General features: G+C 37.8%; 1 protein-coding gene across 7 annotated transcripts in view; it reads right to left on the bottom strand.

The window, feature by feature from the left end:
• The window catches only part of NSD2 (nuclear receptor binding SET domain protein 2), a 104,922-nt gene that overhangs the window by 25,209 nt on the left and 51,805 nt on the right, over window positions 1-27,908 (bottom strand). For 6 of the 7 annotated variants that reach the window (XM_075752677.1, XM_075752681.1, XM_075752676.1 and 3 more), the window contains 8 exons: window positions 19,714-19,879; window positions 15,119-15,285; window positions 14,262-14,753; window positions 9,635-9,779; window positions 8,537-8,614; window positions 6,962-7,080; window positions 3,661-3,742; window positions 2,517-2,641 (listed from right to left, as the gene is read on the bottom strand). In XM_075752677.1, coding sequence (XP_075608792.1) covers window positions 2,517-2,641; window positions 3,661-3,742; window positions 6,962-7,080; window positions 8,537-8,614; window positions 9,635-9,779; window positions 14,262-14,753; window positions 15,119-15,285; window positions 19,714-19,879 — 1,374 coding nt within the window. The remainder of the gene's footprint in view (window positions 1-2,516; window positions 2,642-3,660; window positions 3,743-6,961; window positions 7,081-8,536; window positions 8,615-9,634; window positions 9,780-14,261; window positions 14,754-15,118; window positions 15,286-19,713; window positions 19,880-27,908) is intronic. The other variant, XM_075752682.1, reaches the window with a different exon arrangement.

Genomic DNA, 27,908 nt, shown 5'->3' on the forward strand with positions numbered 1-27,908 from the left:
AATATTTTTTAAAAAAAAGTCAAATAAGATGCATCTTCCAAACAAGAAAAAAACTGAGCACACCCTTCCTATTGAACATGCCTTTCCTAGAACTTAGTTGCAATGGACCGACATTTAAGGTGTGCAGGTAGCAACAGTTCTTGACAAGTAACAGTCATATCCAGGTTCCATTATGGAACCAGCTGTCCACAAATAGTGTGGGGGGGAAAAGAAAGGAGGAAAAAAAAAAAAAAGGCCAGAATCCACTTAGTATTGCTTGTGGAGGTGTATGTACTTGTGGAATACGCAGAACTTTTTCTGTCTTTGTTAAGACAGCATCAAAGCCAACATTTAGAAGTATTATAGTGAACACAGAAATATAAAAGTTGATCAGTAAATGTATTTAATGTCAATAAGAATTACATCCTAGTCAATTAGCTGAGCAAGGCTTTCATCATTGCATGACTGTGTTTGTTTTTTTAAACTCTTTCCCTTACACTCTGGAGAAGGTTTCTCTTTGGATGAACACTCTCAGGGCACACACGTTTAGCCATTTAGACAAGTGCTTAATAACAATACAAAAGGGAAAAAAGTTTTTAAAGCCACCCACGCAATCTAAAGTTTATATCTTTCCTTGTTTTGTAAAATAGATCAATAGGAAGTTCAAAAACACGTGCCTGACATTTTTGTTTTATTTAAAGGCAAAATATACCTAATATCATAGGAAACAAAGTAGGTCCAATCCTTAGTTGGTACCAGTTCAGGTCAGTGTAGCTTTAAACCATCTAAGGATCTAGCCCACTAATCTACTCCTCCCTGCACCCAGCCTCGCAAAATCTCTGTAATTTGTCAGGGTGTATTTTCTGTTCTGTTGAGTGGGATTGTTTTGATATTTTAAAACCTTTAAAACCCTTGAAAACAATTAATTCACTTTCTAGTTTGTGTATCTGTGTTTTGTAAGCAGTGTATGTTAATTTTTCCTCACATCTTTTGCTGTTCAGCAATAGCTGAGTAAATTAAGAGCTAAGTTTTTAAATTTCCATCTCAGCCTATATAACCATATCCTTTTTTACATGTGAATCGTTAAGTCACAACCCAAAATCCTACAAAAATGAGCCCTTTGTCAAGAAAGATTTCTGGAGATTTCCTTTTATAAACACAATATCTAGAAATAGAAGAATCCTTCTCCTGAGATTACAGTATGAAGATATGCATATTTAGAGCCAAAAAGACAGTATGTTCCTTAAACTGTTCTGGCTGAATTGATGGTCCCAAACACAAACAGCCATCACACAGCAAGTCCCAGCAGTAAAGTCAAAATAGCAGAAGCCGATAAATGGGAGTCTCTCAACTGAGAGGACAAAATTAGAACAAGTATCACTCTACTTGACTGCTGCTATGGATGTGATTTCCTGTGGGACTTCCTTTGCTTGTTTTATTGGGGTACAGGTGGGAGAATTTCTTGCTGGTTGTTTTTTGGTGGGGGTTTTTTTTGGTTAAAATATTTTTCCAGTTACAGTAAGATATACAGCCATTAACATGCAATCTTTTTTCTCCACCCAAAGGTAAACCGTTTACTGAACATTGTCTAGCTATTTTAAATGCATTCATTATAGTCTCCAAGCACCTCATGCGTTTGTTAGGGGAGATGAAAGAGTCTCTAGGATAGCTGGATGCCCTACTCCCTTGTTAGCAGGCAAGTATTTTCTCTACAGCTTTTGTAATACAAACTGCTTGAAGCTGTTTGTCTATGGATATTTTACTAAATCCTACCAACTACATTTCTGAATCCACCTGCAAAACAGCATGCATACTTCATCCTCATGCTGCCACTCTTTGGCTGATTGGTTTTAATAGCGTAGATGTCTTGGGGAATGGTTTAATGGATTGTATGAATACACTTCTGGTACATACATCTCATTTATTGTATGTCAATTGAGAAGAATTACAGTTCCAAATATGCAGAGCTAAGACTATGATTAGTAAGTATCAAAAAGATACATCCTTCACTGCCTGTTTATCTCTACCAGGGATGAAGCTATTTGCATCACAGAGAAATAGCACTTAAACAGCCTGAAAACTAATTTGAGCTTAAAGGGGCTCTGCTCAGAAAACTGTCCAGTTCTAGATCAAACAGAGGATTAGGAAACTTGCTTCAATATAAAAGCTATGGCAACATGACAATATTGAGTTACATAATGTAACTAATGTAGTACACTTACATAAAGTCTGTAGAAGAAAATACAGAACACACTGGCATTTTACTTTGCCTCTAATAGAAGGTTACAATTCTAAAACTTTGTTGGTAAATACATTAAAAACCACAATAATATCTCGATGTCCCCAAATCAGACGTTCGTATTACAATAAATGAATTTGCAATGCACACATTAACAGGTTTCACAGAGGCCAGAACTGTAACTTGTCTAGAGCACCAACGTTAGAGAATTCGCCTTTCATTTTTGTTTTTAAACAAGATTCACACCTGAAAAATTCTGTAATTAAATGGCTGTGTGCAAACACCACTTTTTTTTTACCTCATTCTCAGTTAAGGAAGCTGAAGGAGATGAACTCTTGCTAAAAGCAAGAGTTGAAGATTCTGCTGCTGAAGCCCGATTTCGCTTCTTCAGAGGTTTACATGCATCAGACAGATTTTTCGTTGCTGTAAAATAATTTTGGTTTACAAAGTGAAGTTTGGAACTTTAAAACGTTATCTCCCTGAAGCCATTTAAAAATATTCCTTCAGATAAAGGAAGGAATGATTTAGGTAGGTCTTCTGGACACCTACATAGAGCTGAGAGAACACGAAGTAAGTTTCTGAAACCATGTGTTTTGGCTTGATTTTAAAAATAAAGACGTTTCTATTAATCAAATATGTACTACGAACGGCTAAGAAATGTTTTCCCAATTTTTTTGGCTCATTTCTATTAAAATCAAAATGTCTTGTGACTTACGACCTCTTTAAAGCAGAGGTAACGGTTATCTCCTCAGATAAACGTTAGAAGGCCTAGGTGATCTCATCACAATCTGAGTACCACTAACACTTTGTTAAGAGAAAAGTTATATATAGGAGCCAGGTACCAGATGTTATCTGTGACACGCCGCCACTTCTACACTGCACAGAACTCGCTGAAGCTTACTCGTTTTTGGCATATCATTATAATACCTAAAGAGACATGCTCTTACAGAAGTTACCTTAAACTTGAGCATCAGTAACAAGCCTGACTTTTGGAGTTTGGTCCAAGGTTATTTAGAATTCCCTCTCATGCTCCACACTGCCTCCCATCAAGCATCATTTAAAAGGACTAAAATCACATGGTAACTGATTACATTGATGGTCACTGCACTTGTTTTACTGGGCTAATGCACAATGACAAATTGGAGCAGTAGGATTTGTATCACCGCTCGCCAAGATCACAGGGCAACAGCTTTAATTTGGTGCCATCAAATGGTGAACTTGTGAACTGCTGCTCTAAATCAGCAATACACAATTTCAGTCAAGTATAATGTTGCAAAATGGTGGTAGTGAAGGAAGAGGGCATACCCCCCCCCCAGCTGTGGTACAGTGGCTGTAACTGGTTATTACGTCAGCAAAATTTAGCCGGCTGCCTCAGACAACCTGTTTATTTTAAAATTATTTAACTGAAAAAGTTACATTAAAACTTATTCTGACCACATTACCTGACTGGTTCTTTTGTGAAGAGGAGGTTTCTGTGACCTTAGAAGAGTTTGTTTTTGCTGTTTTGTCATTGCTTGTCTCCCTCTGTCACAAAAAAAAATATGAAAAAATAAAAAAACTCCTAATTTATGAGTGGTTGGATAAAACTGGCAATTACTTCTGGATTTATGTTATTAAAAAGAAAGTGTCTTTACAGATATCTGAATGGTAATGTAGTTAAGCTAGCCCCATTTAAGTGATTTTAAAAACTCATTTACAGCACAGGGTACAAACCCGTAAACAAATGAAAAAAATTAAAGAACACAGTATTCCAGCACCCCACTTATCCATCCCAAACTCGGCATATCAAAAAGGGGAGCTCTAAATGAACACGAAACATGTAAAGTATCCTTACTATTCTTTGTCTAAACTGGTCAAATTAAAACCTTTAATTATTAAAGGTAAACTGCAGAATTAGTATATAAATTTGAGAATAAACCCTGTGCAGAATTTTAAGTCTCAGAGAGGCTTGCTTTCAAGTCCACAACTTATAGCAGTGCCATTTTGTAAATTACTATGGTTAAGATTGTTTCAGCATTTCCAAAATAAACCCACTATTTTCAAGGGAGCATAAACAACACATACATTTGCTCCAGACTGAGCATTTATCATTAAAAGTTTAGGCCAAAAACTGGGGAAGTTTTTGTCAAAGCTTTGTCAAAATTAGTCACTGTTCCTTACACACTATTTTTTTTCTACGTTACAAATTCAAGTAATAAGTCACTAAAATTGTAGCCAAGAATGCTTAACCCTGACACATGCTCACTTGATCAATAAGAATAATTCTACTGAACAGAAGGTTTTACATACTTTTTCACATTCTTCATCTGACATTCTGTATTACAAAAGCTGTGCAGGTGAACATCTCAAAGGCCAGAGAACTGGTTTCCTTTGTAAAAATAAATACGAATGGCTCCTATACTACAGATGTGCTACACTGTGCTTTTACTGACCTCTAACTAGACTGAGACGCCCTACCACTGATGCCACTGGAAGCTTCCAATATCAGTTTTGTAACATTACTGCTACGCTTCTGTGCAAAAATGAAAGAAAATGTACAGTATAGTTCACTTTTAAATTTAAAGCATGCTTTACAGAACCCCCATTTTGTTAATGTGCATTTTATATACATCACGAAACCACCAATAAACGAATTAAGTTGTCAAAAGGTCCATATGGGTACTTATTATGACTTAGTCACTTCGTGCGAAAACATGATTTCTTAAATAGGAATTAAGGAAAAAAAGGATAACGCACAACTCTCATGCAAGAAGTAAAACGCCATGAAAAAAAGTCATTAAAGCTCCTCCTATCCAAAATGATTGTAACAAAAGCCTGCAGGTAAACTGTGAATAGCGGAAGGAAGGTGTATGGTTAGTGTTTGCTTTTTTGAATCATTACATAGACATTTTCACTGTCATTCACTAAATGTTTTACTAAGCAGCAGCAGATACAGCTAGAAGTACCCTTGGCTGGTGAAGGCATGAAAAAGACTAAGAGATAATTCATAAAAGAAACTACAAAGCAACCACGCTACGATATCTGACCCTTCTGTGGACAGAAGCACAAACACTGCTATATGCATTTAGTAGAGCTTCCAAATTACCTAATATTTACACACACCAGATTCCTTGTAACTAGTTCTGAAAAACGTATCAGATAGAGGACATTTTTTAAATGCACATTACTAAGTTAGCATTATCAGTGGTATGTATCTTATAGGAATCATTCATCTCATTTATTTATTTTCCTGTTAATATTCACATTTGCATCACAGCAGCAAAGATACCAGACCCTCCTCTGCACGAACTATACTGCAACCACCTTTCATTCTACTTGTGATAATGTAGGCTAATTGCAGTGCACGAATGCTGGTGCGACAGTAAAGAAGTAACTTTAGGGATAGTCAAAACTACTAATTACAATAAGTAAACTTAATTACTCCATGGATCTAGTGGATTATAGTGAATTCAGATCAATTAGATGAGTTTAAAAAGGGTCCAAAACCTTCTCCTAAGGTTATAAGACAAATATTCAACGACTAACCCATTAGAGCAAGAAATGCAAAAACCAGTTTTAGCCCTTCTTTCTGCAAAGGTAACAACATTTCTTTAAGAATTATCTTTGTCCCTTACTGATAAGCTCATTAAGCCTGGCTATCTGAAATTCTATTTGTTTTTTATATTGAACTCTAAACAAGTTGTCTGCATATCCACAATATCAACAGAGGTACTAAAATAACCAGCCTACCAAACAAACTGCTCATTAAGCCTGGCTATCTGAAATTCTATTTGTTTTTTATATTGAACTCTAAACATGTTGTCTGCATATCCACAATATCAACAGAGGTACTAAAATAACCAGCCTACCAAACACACTGACATCTACAAATGTAATCTCCATAATTCATTTAAAAAATAAGTCTACTACCTCTCCTTATATTAGGTTGTTTCATTTAATCGCTGTACCACCTAAGTCTTGTGATGAGGTCTGTGATACTCACACTACAGTACGATACTGGAATACCATATCTGAAAACACTTGTGAGCTAAGCTTTCCACACAAGTAGAACCCATGAAATTCACTGGTCTACAAGCTTGACTAAATAAACCTATGCTTAGGTCTCTGCAAGATTTGGACTGTATCCATAAACATAGTTTTAGTGACCTATGTAAGGAAAAATTCTCACTCTCTCAAGCAAGCTAAACTGAAAAGAAGCCTGTGATTTGTGCAGTAAATATACTGTAATATTTACTGCAGTTTCCTAACTAAAGAAATGGGACAGCATGCCACTCTAAAATGTTTGATAAGCTTCCAGTACTTGAAAAGTAGTTTTTCTGCTTTGCTTTACTTGCATTCCTTTCTCCACCCACTTTTGTCTAAATTAAGTATTGACTAAAGATATTTTTTTAACATGCTTGTATACATCTCTGTACTTAATTCAGGAGGAAAGAAAAAGAACTACAAAACGTGACAACACAGAACGGTCATGCCTCCTTCCTTTGGGAAACAGATTTTCTCAGCATACATTTTCACCACAGTTTAAGTAGCAAGTGCAACTTCTCATACCTCCATCCTCAAAATCAAAGACAAAAACCCCCACAGCAATAAGCTCACGTGTATCTCTGAATATTTACAACAGTTTGGTTTGATATACAGACATTACTTTTTTAGTCCTGAAAATGGAAATGCTGACAAACTTAACTACAGCAATGTGACTGGTGCTGCTATAAATCAACCCAAACAAACCAACGACATAATTACCTTCCGATTATTCTGTTTATCCATCCTGAGTCTTTTCCTAGGTGCTTCCTGAACTTCAAAATCTTCTGTAGGTTCCTTTGTCCTCTTTTTTTGGTTTCTTTTATTTCCATGTAAGTTACCTTGGGATGGGGGATGGGGGAAACTTACATGAAAAATAATCTAAAACTCACTTTCGAATTATTTTGAACTGATCTAGTTATTTAAGTTACTTTTCCTTCAGTCATTATTTTTAAAACACGGTTAAACATTAACACAGTTTGATGACCTCTTAATGCTTAAGGTCTGGTTTCTGGTGCTGAAGACTAACTTTAGAACACATCCAAATCAATTGCTTCATACTCAAGTTATTTGGGAAAGGTGAGTCTACCCATATAAGCACTAGTTTAAGATCTGAATATTACTGCCCAACGTTTGTTTCAGATCGTCAGACTGCAGGTGATTGCTCTAGACAGCTTTTAACTCTTCTGCCACTTTGTAACAGTGTCTTATCACTGAAACAATTTTTAAGTCTCCTTTAAGTTCTCCAAATGATACAGATGAAGACACTGGAGACATCTATTAAGGGGCCCCTGGAAAAGACAAGATATCACCAACCGTACAGATTACTTCTCTCTTTCTGGTACGGCAGACCCATACTCTCTAGCAAGCTTACTTATATTTTACAGGAGACCGTAACATCCCCGTCCTTTGCGAGCCAAAATCCTAAGAACAGAATCACGTTGGTCATTTTAAACCAACAGATTTATTCACATATTTAGATGATCGTTCACTGTAAAGTTCAAGCAGCTGCTAAATTACAAAAGGTCAGTGACTAACCTACATATCCCTTCCACAGGTTCAGCTATTGTTTACACCTCAAAAAGACAGATGAAAGTTTAGGAAGTGGTCTGTTTCATCAGAAGGAAATGACAACGTTATTACACTCTCCAGTACTCTCTAGTTTATGAAGCTACAGAATATTATTAGTATGAAGATTGCAAACTCCAGGGGCACAAATACGTTAACTGAAAATTGCCCTACAGCTACAAGCATTCTATTCCAGTGGGAACAAATAGCTGTAAATATTAAAAATATAGCAACTTGAAAATATGGAAAATTTTCAAATTAATGTTCTTATCTAAACAATCTAGGATGTACTCTATTATCAGACTCTGAATCCACAAAGCAGACTGAAATGGCTCCAGGAGAACCTGCTACTTACAAAAAGCCAGCAAAAGAAATCCCACAATATTCTTCCAAGTTTAAAAGAAGAGGATTTGGGTAGGGGAACGATTGAGCTGACATGTTTTCATCTGTAGGTAACTATAAATGTACACAATATATGTACTAGAAACACCTGGTACAGGTACAATTTCAATTACATTTCTTGCAATATGACACTGAGGAAGGTGAACAAAATTCAGCACTACAGTGTTTAGATATTTAATTTGGGATCCATTAAAATTCTAACGTCAAGGAAGACAACATCTGAGATAAAATAAAGAGATTATGATACGTGGGCGATTACATAAAAAAATACACTCAATAGCTACTTATAAAGATGAACTATTTGCACACAACACAAATTTCAATTACTTCTGGATCTTGATCTCCTTTTAGGTGAGTCTTGAAACACTTTACGTTTGGCCTCTCCAATATTCTTCAATGATGAACCTTGAGAGATACAGAATGTGTTTTTTTTTTAAACTGATATCCAAATATTTGACACTTAAAATTTAAAGTTAAAAACTTTTCAATTTTCCACAAAATGATGTTATTTCACACACACACAGATAGTTAACAAAACTGACTGCCATTTTTATACAAGTTTTTCCAAGTCTCACAAACTTTCAAACACTCCCTCTCATTCTTGTCATTGCCCAAAGCAGCACCTGTTGGTTTCTAATACTTCCATAATAAGTTTTCTTACAGTGCTGTAAAGCTACTTAAATTTGAAAAACGATAGCTAGTGAAATTTGATAAAGTTCATGCAAATGCCAAACTATCGTCCTCCTCATTTCTCTAATAAGTGACTCCAAAACCCCTCAAATATTTTGCAAAATAATTGAGACTGATTATCAAAACCAAATGCTAGACAACCGCAACAAAAAAATAAAAGGAGAAAAAAAAAAAGTATTTGCAATCTTGTACAATGTCCTAAAAACTTTTGAGTAGCACAATATAATGCCAAACCGATGAAACTTTCAGAATAAAGTTTGGAATACTTCTTCCCGGGTTGATGATGATATGAGGTAATACACTTTAGGTATATATGAAGAAAAGGTGTAGCACTGATTAAACTTTTTAAACCATTTCCTAACTATTCTATAAAAAAACAACTCAAATTTTACGAATAGTAACACTTCGTCTTCCCTTCCCACCATCCACTTATAGGAGGCAGTGGATGCAATGGCAGCTGCTTATGGGCAGAAGAAGAATGAGAAATCAGCAATCTCTAAACAGTAGAAGATTTACATATAACAACTTTTCAGAACAATGAGCAAGAAATGTAGACTTCATGGGTTGCGTTTATTGTAACCATTGGCATTCCTTTGCTATTGGCACAAACACCAAGAATTAAAAGTGGAAAACAGTGAAAGCTGTTTTCCCTACAGGTCTCAAATATGTGCTTAGTTTAACACCACTATGTATATCAAATTTAGTTAGAGTACACTAGCACAGTTTTACGTTTACCAGAGTCTTCTTCAGATTTGGGAGAGGTCACTATGGCAAACTTTGTGTTATAGCGAGCTTTCTGTTTTTCACTAAGCATGTTCCACTGCGATTCGAGCAATTCTTCAATCTCCTCACTTGAAGCATCTGGATGTTCAGCAACCACCTATACATGCAGAAATAGGGTTATATTAAAAAAAGGTGACCATTGAAAAGAATGGCATACATACTTCTATTGCTTTGGAAAACTAGATACAAACAAGTTATCTAACATTTCTGCTGTAGATAGAACTAGATTAAAACATTTGGTACCAGTTTGTCTTTGGATAACCACTTCTCTTTCTCTCAAAAAAAAAAAAAATCTATTAGCAGATTCAGAAGTATTAAGAATCATTCTGGAAGTATCTATTTGCCTTTTAACATTCAAAAAATGGAGCAATTGCAAATCTTGTCTTGTGGTCATTCAAAAAGATTTCTAGTATTTCTTGATGAAGTTTAAATCCATACCACAAAAGACAGAGAAGCAATACTGGAATATATGCTTGCCTACAAAGGCATCCATCAATTCATAGGAGAACTCATTATACATAGAACTCATTACACCTATCGAGGCAGAGAGATTTACATAAGCTAGCATCTGATGCAACATTTTCCTGTATTAATTCATCATTTTATACTAGGTATATGAATATTAGGAACTCAAAAAGCTGTGCATCTTTTCTTAATAACATAAGCATGACACATAATAGCCATCAACATGGAATTTATGAGTTTCTAGAAATTTATTCAACGCAAACAGAAAATCCAGTATTAAAAACAAAGAAAAAAATCCTCCCAAACTCATTCAGTATTCCCAAACTTCTACTTAAGGAAAACCAGATTTGATTAATCACAGAAGGCAGAAAACCCTAAGATTGTATGATCTACAGAAATGAAACAATAGCTTTAAAAACAACCCCTCCTATGTCATTGCGCAGCATTCTCCAAAATCCTATTACTGGAGTGATGCAACCAATACCCCCAAATCACGGAGCAAAATAAAAACAAACCCAAGCGTTCAAACAGTAACATCATTCAACAGAACAGAAATACATTTCTTCTGTGATAAGTGGCAATTATTAAACCTAATTTCTTAGAACTTAGTGCCTTAATGCCTTAAAATTGCACCCCTCCCACAAATCTCATTTCTTTAGGAAAAGAAATTAGAATCAGTTTTGACCATAGCTGCTGAATGTATAGTTCATTGTGCTTAACTGAGACACAATTATTTAATTCTCTAAGAAATCACTAGCTTTGTTTGCACCAATGAGATACTGTTGAACGACACCTGCAGTCCCACCAAAATATGAATAAAAACAACTCTCAACTGACTAGGAGCGCTGTGAAACGACAAGCAAAAGACATTCATGGTTCTTAATGGTTAAGGCATCCTTGCAAAGAAGGCCTTCAAGAAAAACGCCCAGCAGTCTTCTCTGAAGTCTTCATACTGTAATACTCAATCCCGGCATACATACTGGAAATGATGTATCGGGTATCTTGATGGACATGAAAATCAGACACTAATCCCAGGTACTTATTCAAAATCTAACTATGCTACAGAACAGATGGAAGATCTTTTCTTGGATCTGGGAATTAATATCACTATAAGTGTGAAAAACACAGTAATTAGACCGGGCACGTCCCAGCTCGTCCAAGCAAAGCATGTTACCTTTGCTCTTATTTGTCTTGACGTTCAACAACTCCTTACACATACAGAAATCTTCAATTGTAAACCTCACTAGTAAAATTATTTCTTAATTTACCTCAAAATAGACTCAAGGCCCAAATCAATGAATTAATATAAACAGTATAGCTGTCTGCCTCTCCCTGAACGATACCTTTATCTCAAGTCAGACACTCCCTTCTAATGATTACTATGGTTATATTTCACAGAGGAAGAGCTTAAGAATGACAATAGTACAAAATACATCTTTGCTCCTTTGGTAACAGCACAAAATACTTAATGCATCACTACAACCATGAAAATGCTCCAAGCTTTCAATGCCTCCCTCAGGGAAGCATGCCTCTTAAATCATTAAAAATGTTTTCCAGCAGTTCATCCAGTCTTCCAGCAGCCATCACTCATTTCTAAAAATTTCAAATATTCCTCACCCTCCTATCCCCACAAAAAGTAACACAAAAAGTAGTAATTAATAAAACCAAACCAATATATGAATCCTACTACCATACAAATCTGGATTCCAAGCAAGACACAGCAGAAACAGCTCTACTTTTAAGACAGCTCACGATTATTAGAGGTTCCAAAAGAGAAGTCTTCAGTCATTCCTTTCCATTCACTTCCATCCCTTCCCAAGTCTGGGGGCCAGAGACGGATCCGTATGGTTTTTTTCTTCTAAATTTCTACACGTAAATACTAAAGTAGCAATACACTAAACTCTCAGATGTCACCAATACAAGTAGCTCAAAAGTAGTGCTTTAGCCAACGTTAACACACCTTCTAAAGCATCAGAACATCTACAACAGCAACAAAACAAACTCATGGATAGAAAGCAAACCATGCAAGTTGAACCAAGTACGCCTAACAGAAGGGGAAACTCCGAATACTACTTTGGATGCAATTTCCACCTGCCACCAAAGGCACAAAACTGCCATTTTAAAAGCACCATAACAGTCTGGAAGTATAAACTAAACTCAGGTAACTTAGGTTCTGTGTAAGAACCATGAATATGTACAATGGTATTTCCCCATTTTGCAAAGTTAACTTTGAATCAAGAGAAAGGAAAGACAGACTCTACTGCCCTGATTGGTAAGAAGGGACTGTTATCTGCAGTTACCTGGAATCTGCATTTTTCATAACCTAGTTCTGTTCTACGCACAGAAATGCTTCTGTACCTATTAGAATAGATTCCACATTCAGGTGGATTTGCGTTTTCATGACTGATCTTATTAAAAAATATTCTAGGTAGAACTGGTAGGATGTCCTCTCTCTAAATATGTCACATTTTGAAACTTACTTCCTTCTACTTCTAACTCTGTGCAATATTAGCCACTATCATCAGTGTGATTTTCAAGCTTATGCAAGTTTTTCAGTTTCCCGAAATGACACTAAAACCAAAGCAATTCCTCAATGTCAAATACTGTAATAGTCTTCATATTTTCCATCTATTAATTTGAGAAGTACAGTATAACCATAGTATGGAATTAAGCTTGATAACTGGACAGAAAATAGAAATGTTCAACATCAGAGACTCAGCATGTCCCTTCTGTGGTAAGATATACTTGGCTAAGAGTCCATAAAACCAGTCATAATAATCACATTCCTTCCAGAAAAGTAATTTCATGTCCCTCAATATTGCACAAGACTTCTTGCTACCTACCTTAAAGGCCAAGGAAATCCCCCCTTGCCATTATACAAGACACGAGGTTACTAATAGAAGAACTGGAAGTAGAACTCGGGTCTCAAACATGAGACAGATGATTTACCCATACATTTTTTCCATAATGAATATATCGAAATCTATATTTAATAGTCTGGCTACAAAACCCCTTTCTTTCTGGAGCCAGCAAACTGAACTGCCAATGCTTTTCTCAATTTAACAAAAGCCACTAAAAGGTATATGTAACACTGTGTTCATTTTCATTCTCAATATTAGCTTAAGTTGCAACGATCTAAAAAGATCCTAAGTTGAACCACAACTAACTGACTTCCATACAACAGAATTTGTTTCTTCAATTGTTCTTTATAAAGTTCATATCTATTAACATTTTCCAACACAAACATCCTATAAAGAAGTCAACCATTCAGTAGCTAAAGAGTGTGACAAAGTCACCACTAACTTTCTGGTCCTTCTGCGGGTATTATGGAACAGTCTGACTACAAGAAAACATGAGAACTCATGCTTCTTTCGGTGCATGGAATTGTACTGCAAATGGAGCAGAGTGTTGTAAGGAAGAAAAATGATGGTCATGATTTTAAAGTAATGAGCTAGAACAGCAGTACTGCTTTTATACCTCTAACAGTCTTTCTAAGAAATGTTGGTATTAAGGTATTTATTTATTCTACCTTGTCTTGGAGTGTAATCCTCTCAAGAGTACCTAGTTTCCATCCCAGCAGACTGCACACTGACAGTGATTTTCACAAGCTTTTATTAACCAGCTTCTTTTGAAGCTCAGCAAAAGACTCTAAGTGGGTAAATGGAATTTTTAAATAGTTGAAAGACAAGGGAACAAATTGAAGGAATTGAGCCACGTCTTCAGAAAGAATGTACAAGCTAACTACAAGTAGATGGCCATAAACAGCATAACCTTCACTGTATTTGCCTGAGCATATGTATGCATATCTACAATATTTTACATACAATGAAAAAATTATGGCTCATATAAAGGACTATGAGATTATGTAGGAAGATACTAACATGACTTATGCTTCAAGTACAACGGCGTTATCACGATCTTGTTTACATTGCTCATCTCCATTCCCTTCTTTCTCTGTTCCTGTCTAGACTAAGATTTAATGGAGGCATAACTTGTCAAGCCCAGAATATTATGGATGCTACAGTAACAACTAGTTTTGGCAACTAAAGTAGTTTCTTTAAGTACAGAAATGAGAAGATGCAATCAACAATAACAACAGCTAAAAGAGACTAACCTCATCTCTGTGCTTCTGACAAAAGACCAAAAACTGAGATACTGCATCGCCCTTTCTGCTCCGCGGAGTAGATGCTGGAGTTTTCTTTCTATTCAGAGGGGAGCCTATCCCTCTTTTGGATTCTGCCTGTTCAGATGACTTTTGAGGAGTAGTAGTCTTAGACCCCGACTGACTGCTTTCTTGCATATCATCAGTGGCAGACAATTTTGATGTCCTTCTCCTCCTCTTGTTAGGAATGCCAGACTCCTTCATCGATTTCAGATTTTGAGTGGTTTCTTCATTTGAGTAAGATGACTCATCCATCTCCTCGAATGGTTCCACAGCAATGCCAACTTCCTTTGCCACTCGAGGATTAAGATGAGGTCTGTCCCTAACATAGATGAAGGTGTACTTGGCCTTCCGTTCTTCCACTGTCATGCCTACTGCTTCACTGGCTTGCTTAACACCCATCTCCCACTGTGGCCGCAGCTTCCCTGAAACAGGCTTTAACATCTGCAAGGTAAGACAACAGTGTGAGAAATTTGTCCACTTTTGATTTCAAAATGCCAATGTTAACACAAAACAATTCCAAGAGACTAAGTGTAATGTATAATTATAATTCAGACGTTCAAATGGAACTGTATTTGGTAGTACTGATGCCATGCACGAATCCACGACAAAGCAGAAGAGTACTGATTTCTAGTAAGTAACAGTGGTAAGCCATCCCATTCTTTGCATCTCTAAGCAAAATATAAGACTACAAGCCTCTGTAAAACAAGCTGTCTTTAAAGCTTTCTAGAATATCTATTTATATCCGTACATACCTGTAACAGTAAAATACAAAGCTGCAAATCTGGTCTGACTTAGTAGTCTCTTACCTTTATTTTCTCTGCTTTAGTGAGGGCTTGTTTTGCACTTTCCTGGCATAATTGTTCAAACTGGTCTTTTTCTTTGAAGGGCACAAGGCTCTTCTCAAATATCCAGGCTCGCTCTGGGGCATCTCCAAAAAACTGAACATGATATTGACGAAAACTCTTTTTCTGTCCTGAAAATTAAAAATTAATGTATGTAAGATACAATTTAGGTTGTCCTCTACACTTTCAGACTTGAAATCTTTTGTAAGCTACTATAGTTACCATGACAAAAGCACAGCACAACTGCTTAACCTTTCAAAAACTCACTTAAGCATCTTGAAAGTCTCTGAGCTATATTCTGAAGTTTGACGCAAAAGCCCAATAGTTTAACTCCAAACAAGAACATGCTTTGCTATATTAATTTAAGGTTACAATCATCTGTCAGTGCTTTCCATGTACATTAACTTACGCGTAGGCCTGGGATGTTTCTGAAAATGCTACATTTGAAAAAGTTTCCAAAGCTTGGATAGCCTGTGCACACAGCCTCATCTCTGATTAGTCTAAACTTTATCTTTTAATATTCTTCAGCTAGTTTTAACACTGGCAATCACAACTTCGTCTTCAGCAAGCTTTCAAGGAATCAAAGTAAGAAATGAAAAGGATTTAGGTGGTGGAAGGGAGAGCAGGAAGATAAGAGAACAATTCTGAAACCTAGACAAGAAACATTCATCCTTCTAAGACTGTAAAGAGGAATAGTGCCTCAGTGCAGTAAGATATAGGCATACCAACTTCCCCTTCTAAAGAACTCAGCTATTCCACTGTGAAGGGGGAAGACACCACCTTTAAAATTCACTGAAGAGTTCACAGTTAACAACAAACTTCTAAAAGGCAGAGGTAAGAGAATCAGACTTCAGACGTCCTCTAGCATCTCCTTCATTGAAACTTGCAGATTTGCTGTCTAAGTATTCAAATTAGGGTCTCATTTTAAAATAGAGGTGGTTTTAACTGTGATAACCAACACTTGTGTGTTTGTAAATTCAATCCTGCTAGAAAACGATCAGTTACCCCCCGTCCCCCCACTATCTATAGTTCTTCAAGGCATCACCACATTAGTATGTCTAACGTAGTTTGGGAGGAAGAGGAAATCAAGTAAGGATGTCTACCCAGTAAGAACAAGTAACAGTCACAGTCCTCTGTTACAGACACCTTCGAACTAAGTCTCAACTTTGCTAGATTATTCACACACTGCCTATCTTCTACCTTAATCAGCAAATACCACTGGTTGGTCGCTTCAGGCACTATTATTACTGAGTTTTCTAGACTTACAATGACTCATTTGAGATCAGATATGAGAATCTAGAGAAATGGCATAGGGAAAGGTCTTGGGACTGTATGCATCACATGTCCAATCCAGTAGTCTAACACATGTTCCAGTAATGCAGTCAGGAACAATTCTCTCGCACAGTAATTATTTTGTTCACATTAAGAAAATATTGCTACACTACGGACTACTGAGCTCCGATGACTTAATCTGTTTATGATGAAATAATGGATAATTTTCATATTTTACCAGAATGTCCTAGCTGCAGAGAGATGGCACAGACTACATTTACAACTACCTGTAAAGATCTGCCTCTGAGCAGCCAACAGTCCAGTTCCAAACAGACACACTCTATTCCTTTTACAATATAATGCTGGACAGCTGTTACTGCCTCATTAAGGAGTCTAAATAATAGTGCCTAGCACTAGAATCATTGAACCTATCTGTGAATCTTCAGATATCTTCTGTGGGCTGAATCCACAGAATCATAGAATCGTTTTGGTTGGAAAAGACCCTTACGATCATCGAGTTCAACCATTAACATAAAACTGCCAGTCCAACCACTAAACCATGTCCCTAAGCACCACGTCTACATGTCTTTTAAATTCCTCCAGGGACGGTGACTCAACCACTTCCCTGGGCAGCTTGTGCCAGTGCTTGACAACCTTTTCGGTGAAGAAATTTTTTCTAATATCCAATCTAAACCTCCCTTGATGCAACTTCAGGCCATTTCCTCTTGTCCTATCGTATCAACGCTCCTGAATAAAATAACAGAATTCATTCATTAAGGGTTGTTATATACAAAGACATAATTTTGGGCTCACAGAATCCTGGAACCATGAGTTATTGAAGGTTTGGGAGAGTGTTCTGGGGACCCATCACTATTACTTGTCTTTTTCTGTACCCTAGCACCTGTGGTTGACCACAGTCAGAGCCAGGATACTGAATGAGATGGAGCTTTAGTTTGACTCAGTATGGGCCTTCTTACATGAAAGTGTGCATCCTGCAAGTTGAAAGTTGCAAACTTGTCTCAAGTCTGAACAGCATCCAGAAATTCATTGTTTATAAACACTGTTGATCTTAATCCTAGAAATGAGAAACACAGAGACCTAGCTGAGTATTTCTACAGCTCCCAGATAAAAGAACTCTTCTGTTTGGAACAGGAGACTTTTGATAGTGCCTCAACAGTAAACGGTAGGTGGAAGATAATACAAGACTGGAAATACATAGTGATGGAAATATGCACATCAGTGTGCATTTATCAGTTATGATGGCTGCCCAGACCTAGTCAAACTTCCTGAAGGAAAAGGCAGGCCTGAAGCCAACTCCAGAGCAAATATCAGAAATTACCCTCATCCATATTACTTCAAAGAGATGGAAGTTAACATCTCAAAGTATGTGGGCTCTTCTTTCTGTTAGTACTCCATAGGTTGCATTCAGACATATGACATTGGTTTTTGCTAGATCTGTTTCTATAGTTTCTTATAAAAAGCTACCACAGGTATTCTGGATAACGAAGCATAAACCTTGCTCCTTTCAAGGAGCAGAGTAATTCCACTAGGAACAAATAAACAGCTTTATTTCTCTCAAAATCCAGCTCTTTTATCTCATAATAGACATAATAACCCAAAGATTAAAATCACAGGGACTGCCTGATCAAAACTCTGAAAGACTGCTACAAGAAAAATCTGTCTGAGGAGTCTATAATAACCATTCTAGCAATTGTATGAATGCTTGAAAGGGTTCTCAAGAAGCCATTTAGTTTACTACCAACATTGAGTCTAGCTATAATCCTAGAGATCCTCATTCAATTTGTTCTTAAAAACCTCCTATGAATGAGATCACACCATTTCTCCAGGCAATCCATGCCAATGCTTCACTATCTTTATCCCTTCCAAGTTCTTCCTAATATATAGTCTAAATATTCATTGCTACTAAGCTCTCTTCTTCCCAGAACAAGAAGAGTTTATGCCTTTTCTTGTTTGCATGTAACTTAAGTTATTTAAGGCCGGTTACTGGGTTCTCCTTTAGCTCCTCCTTGTCCGATTAAACCTTTCCAGTTCCTTCAGTCTGCTTGTGCAGGTAGATTCCTAGGTTTCTGTTCATGCTGTCCTCAAAACCTCCTCTCTTTGGTCCATGTTTCTTGAAATGAGATGGCCCAAAATGAACAAAGTATTCCCACTGAGGCCATGCTATCACTGGCAAGGCAAAGGATCTACTTCATGCTTTTTATAAGCAGCATTATTAATTTATGTTAGTGTGACTTTGGTCTTTCTGCTGAGAAAAATGCAATGGGTTATTATGACTCTCAGACTCCTTTCTGCAGAAATGTGGCTTTCTACTAGTTTCCCAGCTTGATCACCTACCACTAAAAAATCCAACACTTAGTCTTACGGAACTGCATTGTTTTTCAGACCACACCTCCAAAGTGTCAAGATTATTCTGATTTCCAACCCTACGTGTATGTTTACAGCCCCTCCACAAAAGGCAATGGACACAGTCTGAAACAAAGGAAATTTCAGCTAGATCAAGGAAGAAGTCTTCTTGCCACGATGGCTGCCAGTCACTATAACAAATTGCCCAGAAAGGCTGTAAAGTCTCTATCCTTGAAGACATTAAATATTTGGCTGGACAAGACCCTGAGCAATCTGCTTTAACTTGGAAACCATGTGACTTGCAGACTCCTTTCCAACCTGTATTACTTTATCATTCTACAACCAGCACGGATAAGCCTCAAAAGTTTCAGGTATTAGAACAGAGAACAAAGCTGCAAATGAGGAAATGGTACAGGTTCCTACTCAAAAATTTCATTAACACTTGGTAATCCCTGCATTTAGAATCAAATAATGTTGTCTGTAGATATCAGTATTGATCGTATGAATCACAGAAAATTTAGCTGTCTGAATTAGGGATTGCTTTTAGTAAAGCATAATCATCAGGAGTATTTATTTCCCATTAGCTGCAATAAAATTTTTAACCCCATCACTTCTCCAAGCATCTCCATAAAAACAATGGAAAGTACCATCAGACAGTACTTTTAATAAGACTTCAGCTTCATAGATCACAATTTTGATATCTTTCAGAGAATGTTCAGAGTTAAAAAGACACACTGGAAAAAAACTCTGTCTGCAATATGCTCAAGAATAGTGTTTACATGATTTTAACATTCCTCTTGACAACAAGGAGTATGTTCAGTTACCGACACAACTGGACAGATAACACGAAGAATGGAATTTTCCTAAAATAATGGTCACGTACACCTGAAGAAATCTGGATGTTTGTAGCATCACTGACATACCTTTTAGTTTAGTGTAGGAATGGAGAACAGGATCAGCAGAAACCATGCACGGCCACCATGGAAACCCAGACACTTTTGACCACACTAGATCTCCTATATTATACTTCAACAGATGGACTTTGTCTTCTTTGATGGTACTTTGAGTTGAATCTCTCTTAGCAGGAGCCTTAAAAGATTAAAAAAAAAAACAACAAACCATCACCATATTTCTTCAACTATGCGCTAGGATTACTAAATAGTGCACAAAAGCAAAGAACCAACTACAGTTTGTATTCTGTTTAAACATTCTCATTATATGTAAAAACACAGACAGTGGTAATGGAAGGAGGGAAATAAGAAATAGTTCACCAGAATAAAGAACTATCATGTTTCCTAAGAAACAATAATTATATTTAATGTGTACTAAAAACTTCAAGTCATAATTTTTGTTCTCTCACAGCAAAAATATTCAAAGTTCAATTTATGTTTTTGTTTTTAGTTAGAATACTGGCAAGTAAGTTGTGGTTTGATTTTATCTTTTTTGAATAACTGCTGAGACACCATTAGGAAGGTTTATTTTAATTTCGAACACAGTAACTGATGACTGCCCGTAGATGTGGAACACCCAGCCTCCCTCTGTATTGAATATTATTAATTAAGCACTATACACACAAATGTGTTCTTAGATTTAAAAAAAAAAAATATTAAAAAAACCCAAACTAGAATAGACTGAAATACTGTCTTTATGTCTGAACAGAAACTACACATATAACCAGTCAAAAATCCCCAAACTCTGCATCTTTCAACTGTCTTTTTTACATTCTGAGAACTGTGACATGAAGCCTTCCCTGCACCCTTTTGCAAGGTTTCATTTCTGTTCCAGTTCTAGCAGTAAAAGTTTGTGAGTGCTCAGCTGGTGCTCTAAAGCTATTTTAGCTATTGGAAAACAATTACAGAACTATTTCCACTTCAAGGGATAGATTTAACTACAAGAGAGCTTTGTGTTCCCCTACGACAGACACACATTTTTACTGGATCATACCAAAGTTCAGCAACACAGACATTGTTATGTCATGAAGTTAGTAACATTTTGTCTCCATCTGTTCTATTTGATATAAATAATGAACACCATTATCTAGGTAAACACTAACTCTGGATGTACAAAGGCACAGAATGCATCTTGTTACAGATATCAGAAAAAAACCCAACACGTCTTCAATTTGCTTTTTCATTTTTCTACTAAATTTATGTGCAACATGTTGTATCATTCATATTGTGTACTACCAGCTCAACACACAGAAGGCGGAGTGGAGCTTCAGGATTTCAGTGGATTTAATGGTAGAGCTGGAGCAAAATTCTGTTTTAATTAATTAAAAGTGGCAAGAGGAAAGAAAGAACACTGAAGAAATGGAACTCTAGAATGCAGAAACAAGTATTTGGAGCATTATTTTGAAACACACTAGATCAGGTTACCTTGCACAGATTTTTAAATCTGGAGAATACTACCGTAACTAATTACACATCATTTCCCAAACACAAACAACAAAAATCTTTGACATGCTGCAACAGAATAGAGGGGGGTTTGTTGCTATTCAAACACAGAGGTACATCTGATCAAAAACCCTAAAGCTCAATGTACTCAGAAACTCCTCCTCAAAGCTTTTAAAGCTATGCCTGGTAAACACACATGATACTATGTCATCTGATTGTTAGGGACAGTTACTCATCCAGTGATTCAGCTTTTCTGATGAATTCAGACTTGGTTCGTGTGCCTCCAGTTAAAGCCATGTTCCCATGTCTCAAGGTTTTTGGCTCTCTAAAGATTCTGTAAGACTGTCAGAAAACCCCTCCCGCTGAGCTTCCCTCAAGTCCGGCACTCTCAATAGACCTAAAAGATTCCAAGCAGATGTGAAAAATCAAATGCTCCTTCTAGCAATTAAACATGACATGAAAAGTTATGCTCTAAAGCTAAAAATTAAGAAATAGATATGCCAAGAACAGATCCAGACAAATATGAATCCTAACACACACAAAGCGACTCCCAGCATTTAAACTAAATAGGCGGGATGAAAATATTTTTTAAAATAAGGTAACTTTTCAGAAATGTAAAAGTTACTCAGGATTCTGAATCTCATTTTTGAGTCCCTGTATTTTTCAGAAAGTGTAACTAAGCCGCAAAGATTTATGACTACCATCTGAGAGGGAGCTGGCTGGAATAACGAAAAGGCTCTAGCAGTGCATCTTATTGCAGCATAATCTAAGAGGAGTGGCAGCACAGGGGTGAATACTACATTTCAATATAGCTACAAGCACTTCACAAATTTTAAATATGCCCAGAATTCTTTTACTATACTGGATCATGATAAAAAAACTTGAAAATGACAGGCTCTGATAAAACCTGCAAGGTTTATCTATACAACGCTTGCTGTATTTATGTTTTCTTTTGCTGATAAAATGCACATACTTTAAAAGAATGGCAAAATACAGCACAGAATTCTATATACATGATTTTTTTAAAGAGGTCTCATATGAGGTTATTTGGAAACCTCGAGAAAATATCACTGTGAACTCGCTCACTCCCATCTTACTTTCTCACATCATTCTGGTTTAGTTTGATTTTCTCATTCTGGGAATTACTCTGATCCATTTAACAGGTATCTCAACAGAAAATAAACAGTGAGGTGAAATTCCTGGCATATACTTCTGAGACAAGCTGCTGTAGGACATCAACAGTCTCTTCAATATTTCCTCTCAAAAATATTTTTTAAAACTGCCAGCATAGCATTAAATGTTTAAGTATGTAAATTGTTTACAAAAAAAACATCAGAAAATGCTAGATACTAGAAGGCAGTGATATGCAGAAATTTTACTTCAGTATCCAAGTTGAGTTTTTTAAATTATTGATGGGATGGGAAGAAGAGAGCATTTCTAAACAAATTTGCCACCCACTGCCTGATGGCATTTATATTCTCATACAATGAGAGCTGGAGCTTCTTTATGAGACACTTGTACTCTGCAATTTTTAATAGGAAATCACCAAGTTACAAAGTGGTATAGAAAAAAGTAATTTTGCTTGCAGGTGTTTCTCTTCCAGAAGAGCATACGATTTGTTGTTTAGGTACATTTTGATTCCTAACAATATGTAGTCAGACAGAACAGGACATCTGTGCAGCTGTGGAAGATGGAGAGGCAGGACTGGAAGTGCACTTTTTGTGCCCTGCGTGAACGCACCAGAAGACAGGAAATACCTCCTCCTGCAATAGCTGATCAATTCTTTATGTGATGATACTTCAGCAAGCAAATTAAGATGGGAAACTCCTGGTTTAGAGAACAACTGTAAAGCAAAAGAAGCTCACAAAACCCATACTATTTTAAAATACCCCTCAATTTTTGGCTCTTTGTGTCTTTTTGATGACTTTTTATTTCTTGAAATTGTTCTCATTTCTAATTAGATCTCCTACCCATAAATGTCAACAAAGTAATGTCTGTTGGACTTTCTGTGCTGCAGAGGAACACAGCACAGTCCTTGCTTGCCGTCACTGCTCAGTAAGTCCAGACTGCTGTGTGTATGCCCCATCTGGTTACTTTTTACTGCAGTTTTGACAAAAGTAAACACACATACATTTAGTAGCAGAATTTCCCCTCCCTCTCCTTCCTTAATTACAGGCAAGCTCTGCGGCCTCTGAGATACCTACCACCTCAATCACCTTAGCCCCAAACTTTAAACTAGTTATGCTAAACAGAAGAAGGAAACAGCTTGTGATTGTATTTCTTTTCTATTTTGGCAAGGAATTCCAGGGTTGGGTTTTTTTCCCCCTTTCAAACACTAGACTGCAGAGAAGTTAGAGAAATGGGCAATCAAAGCCTGGGTGAGCAGGTGGTGACTCCCACACAGACCAGTCGTAACACGGACTACAAGGGCCATTTGACAGGCTCTGCACTACTCAGTATTGCAGACATTAAAAATTCCTGACTTTCTGGATTAGTATCCTAAAGAAAGGCTTGCTCTGAAAGGCGGCTAGATGGTTTTTATTTGGTCTGAGGCGGTATGAACTGTGGAATGGAGTAATTCCCTTATTGCAACTAAGATTTTCTGTGAGAAATTATGCCTTGAAGAATATCAGCATCCTTAAAAACCTCATCTGGGCCAGCAGCTGCAATAGGCTAAGAAGGACCAAAAAAAAAAAAAAGAAAAGAAATTTTAATATGCTTTTCCTCTTCACATTTCACAGATTTGTCATTTCTCTCAGCACTTTCATAAGCAATGAGTGACAGGCAGATTGACAAGAATTCATGACATTGCTGTCAGCAATCTACCAGCTCAAAGAAATGGCTTGGCCATAGAAAACACTGCTATTTAATTAGCTTTGCCTGCATCTGATCAAAAGAATCCAAGCAGTTTCCACTTAGTTCTGGTCTGACTAATGAATATGACGAGACAAGAACACACCATGAGTGAAGGGTAACTTCAAAGCTTAAAACTATCTTAAAATGACCACAGAAAAATGCATTTAAGGGCAGCACCTTTACTGTACTGAGAGTTTTAGGTTTGTTTGTAGACTGTTATGAAAACACCATGTTGAGTGTTTAGTAAACAATGGACAAAGGTAAATTTTTTTTTTTTAAACACCTAGAAGGCTTACTAGGTGGTGTCAGACTGAGATAACTTTATCCCTTCTTAAAATGATCTGTGGTAGAGATACTAATATTATCATTATCTATTGTATGCATCTATGCACATGTGCACACATGTGCAAGCAATTATAACCCTTCAAAATTATTGCACATTACTTTAAGCATCAAAAAGCTACTATTTCACTATTCAAACTTGGAAAGCTATAGAAATCATTAAAACAAACTTAATCTAACTAAATTGTCAAAAAGGGATTAGACAAAGAACAATGTTGAGTATTGAAGAATACACCACCAGAATTTAATATTGGACAGAAAAAAAAAAACCCAATTAAGACAAGTGAAAGCAGTAAATGCTCTCCTCTGTGTAATATAATGGGAAAGTATGTAATGAACAATTTGCAGAAATCTGATATCTCCCTTTCTGTTTTCATTTTCAGTTCAGTTCCCTCCTGTATCAAAGAACTTCCACTGGAGTGCTCTGTAATAGGAGGCCATGCTACAGACACAGGCTGCCGGAGGTCCACACAGAAAGTTAGACAGTCAAAAGTGTTTGGAAAAGGTTACATTGCTTTCTGACCAAAACCACCTATTTTTCTGGTACTGCTATCTACTCGTGCTGTGTTTCATCCACTAATACTCCTATTTTTTATAACGGACTTGTGGAGTAAAAATGTTTTGTCTTCTCTTGCCTCTCTATCAGGAAAGATAGTGAACCAAGGAAGTCGCTATAGAACAAACTTCATTCCTTTCAGAGATTCAGGACCGGTCGTAGGTTTGTCTGGAGAAAAAGAGAGCAACAGAACGAAAAAACATTATTTTTGTAATGTTGTTCTGTCAGTTGACTTCACCAATGATTAAGGACACTATAAAAAAAAGCAAACAAACAAATTATGTAATGAGACAATGATTCCAAATGTTTCTTCCTTGAAAAACCTCCATCACAATTATGTTCTTAAGCTCTTGCTTCCTGAAAAATTCAGGAATTTCATTTGACAAAAGACAAATCACCACTCAGTCTTCAGGCAAAGGAATGAGGGATGCAGCTACTTTCCCAATGAGTGATGTCCTGTCATTCAGGACAGAGAAACGGCTTCTTCTCAGTCTGTGGTTGAGGACAAAAACCTCATGAAGTCAAATGACTTTGAAACCAAAAATTACACCTACAGCTGATTAAAATCTATGTAAACCCCAAATATATACTATTGCTTCAAATGAAAAGGCTGGTAACTTAAGTCTGTTAAGAAAAGGACAGAAGAATCATTCTAAATGATTCTGTCTATAAAAATACAGTATCCTCACAAATATAACTGCTTTTGGTTTGTTGGTTGTTTTTTTTTTAAAGATTATAATTCACACATTACAGTAAATCTGTTTATCCCAGAAGAACAAGTCCTTAGAGGCCCTATGTTTATCCAAATATCTCCCACCTTCTGGGATGTGGGGGAGTATATTTAGATAGTAAACCACAAGCAACTGAATGTATTAAGAATAAGTTTTTCCACTTTGTCTTCTTACATTCTGTTTATTATCTAATGCAATAATGCTGTGTAATAACATATCGAGCCATCCACTGCCTACAGAAAGAATGTTTCAAGCAGAAGACTAAAGAGTAAAGCAGACCCTCGCAAGAAGATGAAATGATCTGCTACAGGCCACCTGACCAGGAAGACTGAGCGGTCGAGGCCCTCTATAGACAGGCGAGGAGCAGCCTCGCGTGCACAAGCCCCGGTCCTCACGTGGGACTTCAACCACTCCAATATCTGTTGGAGGGACAACACAGCAGGGCGTAAGCAATCCAGGAGGTTCCTGGAATGCATTGATGGTAACTTCCTTCCTCAAGTGGCAGAGGAGCCAGCGAGGACATGTGCCATGGTGGCCCTTGTTCTCACCAACAAGGAGGGGCTGGTGGGGAATGTGAAGCTCAAGGGCAGCCTTGGCTGCAGTGACCATGAAATGGTGGCGTTCAAGATCCTCAGGGCAACAAGGAGGGCGCACAGCAAGCTCGCTACCCTGGACTTCAGGAGAGCAGCGGCTGGCCTCTTCAGGCATCTGCTTGATAGAGTGTACCATGGGACAAAGCCCTGGAGGGAAGAGGGGCCCAAGAAAGCTGGTTAGTATTCAAGGATCACCTCCTCCAAGCTCAGGAGCAATGCATCCCAACAAAGAGGAAGTTGGTCAAAAACATCCGGAGGCCTGCATGGATGAAACAAGGAGCTCCTGGACAAACGCAGACACAAAAAGGAAGCCTACAGAGAACGGAAGCAAGGGCAGGTAACCTGGGAGGAATACAGAGAAACTGTCCGAGCAGCCAGGGATCAGGTTAGGAAAGCCAAAGCCCTGACAGAATTAATGTGGCCAGGGACATCAAGGGCAACAAGAAAAGCTTCTACAGGTACCTCAGTGATAAAAGGAAGACTAGGGAAAATGCGGGCCCTCTCCAGAAGGAAATGGGAGACCTGGTTACCCGGGATACGGAGAAGACTGAGGTACTCAGCGACTGTTTTGTCTCAGTCTTCCCCATCAAGCACTTGAGCCACACTGCCCAAGTCTCACAAGGCAACTGGGAGACTGGGAGAATGAAGAGCTACAGGCTGGTCAGTCTCACCTCTGTTCCCAATAAGATCATGGAGCAGATCCTCCTGGAAGCTCTGCTAAGGCATGTGGCAAATAAGGAGGTGATCAGTGACAGCCAGCATGGCTTCACTAAGGGCAAATTGTGCCTGACAAATTTGGTGGCCTTCTTTGATGGGGTTACTGCATTGGTGGAGAAGGGAAGAGCAACTGACATCATCTGCCTGGACTTGTACAAAGCATTTTGACACTGTCCCGCATGACGTCCTTGTGTCTAAATTGGAGAGACATGGATTTGATGGATGGCCCGCTCATTGGATAAGGAATTGGCTGCATGGTCACACTCCAAGAGTTGCGGTTAACTGCTCAACGTCCAAGTGGAGACCAGTGACGAGTGGCATTCCTCAGGGGTCGGTATTGGGACCGGTGCTGTTTAACATCTTTGTTGGTGACGTGGACAGTGGGATCAAGCACACCCTCAGCAAGTTTGCTGATGACACCAAGCTGTGTGGTGCGGTCGACACGCTGGAGGGAAGGGATGCCATCCAGGGGGACCTTGACAGGCTTGAGAGGCCCGTGCAAACCTCATGGAGTTCAACAAGGCCAAGTGCAAGGTCCTGCACGTGGGCCAGGGCAGTGGCAAGCACAACTACAGGCTGGGCAGAGAATGGATTGAGAGCAGCCCTGAGGAGGAGGACTCTGGGGTGTTGGTGGATGAGAAGCTCGACATGAGCCAGCAGTGTGCGCCTGCAGCACACAAAGCCAACTGTATCCTGGGCTGCATCAAAAGACGTGTGACCGCTCTCATGAGACCCCACCTGGAGTACTGCGTCCAGCTCTGGGGTCCCCAGTACAAGAAGGACACGGAGCTTTTGGAGTGGGTCCAGAGGAGGCCACGAAGATGATCAGAGGGCTGGAGTACCTCTCCTGTGAAGACAGGCTGAGAGAGTTTGGGTTGTTCAGCCTGGAGAAGAGAAGGCTCTGGGAAGACCTTATAGCAGCCTTCCAGT

This window comes from Balearica regulorum, chromosome 4 (assembly GCF_011004875.1).
Source record: "Balearica regulorum gibbericeps isolate bBalReg1 chromosome 4, bBalReg1.pri, whole genome shotgun sequence".
Taxonomy (NCBI): domain Eukaryota; kingdom Metazoa; phylum Chordata; class Aves; order Gruiformes; family Gruidae; genus Balearica; species Balearica regulorum.